The sequence below is a fragment of the Pelecanus crispus genome, chromosome 22 (genome assembly GCF_030463565.1).
Source record: "Pelecanus crispus isolate bPelCri1 chromosome 22, bPelCri1.pri, whole genome shotgun sequence".
Taxonomy (NCBI): Eukaryota; Metazoa; Chordata; class Aves; order Pelecaniformes; family Pelecanidae; genus Pelecanus; species Pelecanus crispus.
In genome coordinates, this window is record NC_134664.1 from 4,249,843 (window position 1) to 4,256,086 (window position 6,244).

The 6,244-nt window shown below is 48.0% G+C and overlaps 1 protein-coding gene across 1 annotated transcript; it reads right to left on the reverse strand.

The window, feature by feature from the left end:
- Positions 1-4,468: 4,468 nt before the first annotated feature.
- On the reverse strand, positions 4,469-5,437 carry LOC104034606 (uncharacterized). The gene has a single exon (XM_009487646.1). The coding sequence runs from the start codon at positions 5,435-5,437 to the stop codon at positions 4,469-4,471; it is 969 nt and encodes a 322-aa protein (XP_009485921.1).
- Between the last annotated feature and the right edge of the window lie 807 nt (positions 5,438-6,244).

Genomic DNA, 6,244 nt, shown 5'->3' on the forward strand with positions numbered 1-6,244 from the left:
TAATTAGATTGAGGTGAACGGGACTTACCAGCTGTCCAGGAAGAAGTCAAGAGAAATGGCCAGAGGAGCCCTGAATCCTTTGAGTTTTATATGCTTTCTTGAACTTCCAGGAAGATGAGACAACCCTTGTGCATGAGGTCTTAATTACTTTCCAAACAATTTTTCCCGCATGTGTAACACTTATAATTACTATAATTATTTTAAAATTGTTTACCAGCATTATTCAATTTTCTGTGGTACATACTGTTACATGCTGTGGGGTTCTCATCATATTATACTTTTATGGTCTAAATTAATTGCTGACGTGATTCTACCACTTCTCTCTGTATTAACATGGGGATGCAACTCGCTCCAGTTTGTTCAGCTTTTACTTAAACATCGACCACTTGAGCAGTGGTTTGGAGACAGCAACCGATGTATTGCAGACATAGTGGCTATATCTGCTGCTAGGTGTGGGATTTTGGTTCACTCCCCTAAATCCACTGTAACGCTTAGCTGGAGGCACCATGGGGTTCATCCCTGTAAGTGGCTTGGAGGCGGGAGGAGTGGAGAACAGAATTTTGCAGACTGCACGTACCCCAGTTTTGTTCACACTGAAACTGATCTGGTTATTTGCTTCCTGTCCTTTGTTTCACTGGCTGTTGTCACAGCTTCAGCAGGAGGACGTCATTCTGCTTGGGGATCCATTCCTACTCTAGGTACTGACCAGCTGCCGAGTGTCTGGCTCCGATCACCGCGTGTGATCGGAAGGCTGAGAAACAGAACCTCTGAAGGATGCCCGCTTACAGAAGAGAAGACTGGAAGGAGATAAGGTAATAATTTCTGCAGATAAAAGGTAGATGCCAAGGTGAAAGAATTTAGCTGCCATTTACACCTGCTGAGGACAAGAGAAGTCATGAGCTAAAAGTGCATCAAGGGAGACTTAAGCACAGGGAAAAATTTCTAATCACGTGGCTACTGATGTACAGGAATTGCTGAATTTTGTGGAGTCTCACTGGTTTCCCAAGGATTCAGGTGGATTCTCAGAGTTAAGAGTCATGTGTTCAACTCTCACAGGCTTAGCCAAAGCAGCCTTTTAGCCCATTTCAAAATGATTGCTTTTGAATGCAAGCAGAAATGCATTGTTTAATGAAAATGCAAAATGCCTTGAGTTGACAAGGCTCGAATACAACATCCTGTTTATGAGAACAACTAGGACGCTGCAATCGAAAAATGCATATTCTAAAGTCGCTATTAGCCCTGAGGTGTTTGTCTCAGATAACATACTATTAATATTATAATGATAAAACATTTTGCATGCATAAACCAGCAATGAATATTTTTGAAATGTTTTGACATTCCCTGTTGTGTGGAAACCTCACCTCACCAGTTTCTAATTGTCAGTATTATTTTCCCCATCCTCTCACAAAAGACAATTAAAAATTCACTCAAAGTTATCCAAAAAGCCAGCCCCCAAATTCATAGCTCACGATGGAGGCTAACCCCATTGAGCTCTGTTACTAGGCATTGCTGGCAATTTATGTTAAAAATTGTGTTTCATATTCTTTGAGAATTTCAGGTAGCTTATGGATCTCTCAGTGACTTCTGAATCAATTTCTGATCATACCCTTCTTCCTTAAAAATGAGAAAAGTGTCTGGAAAAAATAGAATTTTCTGTTTCTATGCCACTTTACCTGCAAGGCATCCAAATACCCCAAACTGGAAACTCATTTACACCTCCCAGTCTTTCTTGTACGAAGAAAAGACAGCAAGGTTGCCATTTAATTTCTAGACGTTATTATGCCTTCTGCACAAAACCACCTTTGGAAATGGGAGTAGAAACCCAAGCCTAAACATCTTACTCCTCTTAACAACATGGGCAATGGAGAGTTTGTCCAGCTGGGGGATCCTGCACTAGAACCACTTTGGACAGCAGTTGCATGGAAACACTGTGCAAAGTAAGCCCAAAAAAGAAAAAGCCACTTTGTAGCCCATCCTGTCACTGCCCACCTTGGAGTGCAGCCCGTCTTTGCGCTAAACAGTCATTTGGTGGGTGAAGGTGGTGATAAACTGTCCCTTCAGTGTTTTCTTCTCCAGTGCAAACATACCCCGCTCTCCCAGCCTCTCTCTTATTGCACCCAGTGCCCTGTCCACCCTGCAGCCTCCATTGGACTCACTCCTGGCTGTCCATGGCTCTTATGCTGAGCACCCAACACTGGACATGGAGGTCTGGATGTGGCCTCCTGAATGCCAGCTGGAGGGGAATCAACACTTTTCTCTCGCCACTGGCTATGCTCCGGCTCAGGCAGCCCAGCCTGCAGTTGGCTGTCACCGCCACAGGGATGCAGCACTCCCTCATGTCACCTTTTGGGCTGCCAGGTCCTGGTTTTTGCAGTGCTCGTGACCTCTCCAGGAGCAATCCCTCCTGCTGATCCATTTGATGAGGGAGAGCAGGGTCTGCTGGCACAGCAGGTAGTGGGAGGAGAAAGGCAACAAGAGAGCATAAAAACCATCCTCATGCAGAGAGCCAGTAAAAGTTCAGGCACCATTTAGTGATTGCTTTGAGATATCAGGTTTTTATATTATCATGTCAGCATAACCCCTTTATCAGGAGCAAAACCACAGAAATGGAAGCTCAGATTTTTAAAAGGAAGCCGTTTTCTGCTGATCAAAGCCATCTTCCCCATGCTAACTGAAGGGGAGTCTGGATCCTTTCAGGACCAAAAGTGACTGAGATCAGCAGAGCATTTCAAACCATGCAAGTGGGATAAATGCAGGTGGGAGAGCTTCCCCTGGGCCTGGGCTCTGCCACCCTCATGCCTTAATCGTGACCCTCCATCTCCCTCTAATGGCTGCGGACCTCCAGGCCTTGCCACCTGTCCTGAATGTGCTGGTGGCTGGGGTGAGTGAAGGTAGAGAGGAACCAGGTTTTTAATACACCTGGTATAAGAAAGGGATCGATCCCATGTGAGGTAGTCAGGATGGAGCTACTTGCTCAGGCCTTTCCTCTCTTTTTCAGTTAATTCCCCAGGGTTAGTCACTTACCAGAAGTTAAAATGAATTCTCTCTCCCCATGGGGAGCAAGACTCCTAATCCTGGAGGACTGCTGGTAGCATCAGTATCTGTTTTTACAGGCAAATCTATTACTTTATTAGAAAAAGGAGTCTATAGAAATCCCGCTTGGTCTCTTTGGGGCGCTGCAGAGGAAGCCAAGGAGACAGGAGATGGTCTTCCTTCTGGGATTTGCCCAGGGAGCTGGCTGAGCAGAGCAAGGCAGCAAAGCAGTGATGGGAGGAGCTGCCAGGTCTCCCACTGCACCTTTAGGTGGTGGCAGAGAGCTTCTGCTTCCCCACTGCTGCCCCAGGAACACCTCCTGCAGAGACTGTGGTGCAGGGCAGGTGTGCAAAGGCTTTGCCCCTTACATATATATACTAGGAAATTAAAGTATTGACCAAGCGCAGTAACTATTTCCTGCTGTTTATGAAAATGTTATTGTCAAGGAACAGCTTGAATTAAAAGTTAGTTTTGCCTCTGGTTGCAATTTTATAACCACAGACTATTGATGCTGATCACCTGCCCGATGCAGACAGGGCCAGCTGAGGGTCACAGCATCAGAAGAGACCTTCTGCAGCATCTTCTCTCCCTCCTGCTACACCAGGGACTGTCCCACAAAACTCATTTCATAATCTGCTCAGCAGTGGTTTGTCCAGGGACAAAATTGCAGAGCAGAGGACACCTGGGGGAAGCTTGCCCTGGTGCCAGGGTGCAGGACTGAAAGGTCTCCTCTGTAACCCGCATGCAAATGGGGCCTGCTCCCCTGCAACGCTGGTGTGGCCGAGCTAAGCCTGGATAGACGGTAAATGCCCATCTGAGGGCTGCTAATGAGTCTCATTACTTTAGTCAAGCCTTCTTCTAAATACCATCCTGCGCTGCTTCTTTTACTATGTCTCTGGGTAGCTTTTCAATACCAAGATCTGTTCCCACAGATGGTAAATCTAGTCCTAAAAGTGTGATTACTGCCATTATTTTACACAAAGGAGTGGTATAACAATAGGGAATATTTTTTTTCCAGTAGTAGGTATTAGAAACAGTTTTTTAAAAATGGAAAATAAATCAGACAGAGAGCAGGAATCCAGCTGCAGCCTGAGTTTAATATGACTTGGTACAACTGGTGAATAGAATTGATCCAGTAATAGTAAAAACCTCTCAGGGTGTGAACGCTGTAACAGTTGTATCGGTTTGAAGTTCAAAGCCTGAGCACCTGCTCAGAGTTACTTAACTTCTCACTAACATCTTTTCTGTTTCAGGAATAACTGAAGTGTGGTCAAAAAAGAAAGGCAACGCGCTCTATGAGTTTAACATGGATACAATAAGGGGTACAATAAGGCCAAAGCTTCTCTGGGGGTTAGGAATGGGAACAGGGGGAGAAAAATAACCTCAGACCTCAGCTACATAGCTTGCTGGTTTCGCTGCTACTTCTTTATCTCCTTTACCATAGCCATTTTGAAGCACAGCGACTCTTCTTGGAGTGGCCTGAATGTTTCACTCCCCCTGCGTGATGCTGCGCCGAGTGCTGGGTGGCCCGCGGGTAGAGGCACTTGGACTTGCTTAGGTGTTGTGTTGACGCGCTCTTGTGCTTGGCTCCCTCCTGCGGCAGTGAGCATTTGGCTGCACGTTGCTGTGAGGAGCACTCCTTTATTGCCTGCCCAGGGGGGCACTTGGGCACGTCTGGCTGCGGCAGACACTTGGTTACATTTTGCTGCGAGGAGCAGGTGGTGATGCACTCCTGCGTTGGGTAGCCCTTCATGCACTTCTGCTGGGGGAACCCGCTCACGTACTCCTGCAGGAAAGACTGTGTTACGCACTGCTGCGGGGGACACTCAGTGACTCCCCGCAGCGGCGGAGAATAGCTGCTGATCATCCCCTGCAAGGACTGGAGCTCCGTGCCGTACCGCTGCGATGAACATTTGGATATCTTATGCGACCTGCATTCGTCCTTGCACGAGGATGAGTACTTGATCCCACATGGTGGGAACCTGAGTTTGCCTGGCTCTGGGCACCTGGGTGCGCACGGTGGGAGGCTCTTGGCCATACGCTTTTTCTCAGGGCGGCTGGTCTCACAGGGCTGGAAACTCTGCATTGTGCTCAGCTTCAGGCTGGGCTTCCTGCAGGGCAGAAGGCAAGTGGTCTCACAAGGCTCTGGGTACGAGAGGACACACTGCTGTACGTAGGGCTGACAAGACAGCAGAGATGTCTGGGTCACGCTTGGCTGTGGGCACACGTAAGTGAAAGGTTGTGCGTAGCTTTGCCATCTTGGCATCGGGCTCTTGATCACGCTCACTGGGTGGCATGTGGTACTGCACGCGTCAGACTGGGGCGTGCACTGCTGGATGCTTTCGGTGATATAGCCCGATCCCGGCAGGTACAGGTGTTTATACCGCTCCCCATAATAGTGCATGGTCATGCAAGGCGCTTATGCCTGAAAGAAGCAGGAAAAAGACAGACAGTTCACATAGGCATTGGCTGGTTTTTGTGATGCAGGACTCAGAGTTTCCCTGCTGGCATCTCAGCGCAGCAAGCCCACACCCTAGCTCTCCTGAAGGTCAGAGGCTCTGTGACTGAAGACCAGGCTGTAATTACCCAGGTGAGGAGAGGAGAGTCTCTTCGCAGCTCATGCCCCCACACCCTTCTCCTAAGAGCCCAGAAACAATCAGGGATTGGAGCCAGACAAACGGGAGTTTTCACACCACCCTTCAAAGACCGGCTAAGTGTCCATCAAAGCCTCTCACCAAGGAGAAGTGACACTATGACCCCCTGTCTTACTTCCTGGAAACCTCCTGTGTCCCCACTGGGTTATCCTTTCAAGTTTATGTCCTGCAACTCCCAGAGTTGAAAGGCAAGCCAAAATTAAAGGTGTGTCCATGCTGTAATGCTCAGGTGTGGCTGCAGTTCACGCAGACAAACCCAAGCTGAGGTTAAATTAGCAAGCTGAGGGTAAGGATAGGTCTGTGGCAGCACAGAGCTCAGCACGTACAACCTCCCTGCCTGCCAATTCCTGGTCACACAGGGGTCTGCTGGGCTGGCAGCGTGCAATTACAGGCTCTGAGCTTGCTACCGTAGCGTCAGCTTCACTGCCTCTGCAAGCCTTACGGTCCCAGCTTCACACTATTGTGTAGGCGTCTTCAAGAAAAGAAAAGAGGAAATACAACAGGATTTCTTCTAAGTATTTGGTGAAACCACAGCAGGAAAGGAGAAGTTATCAAGG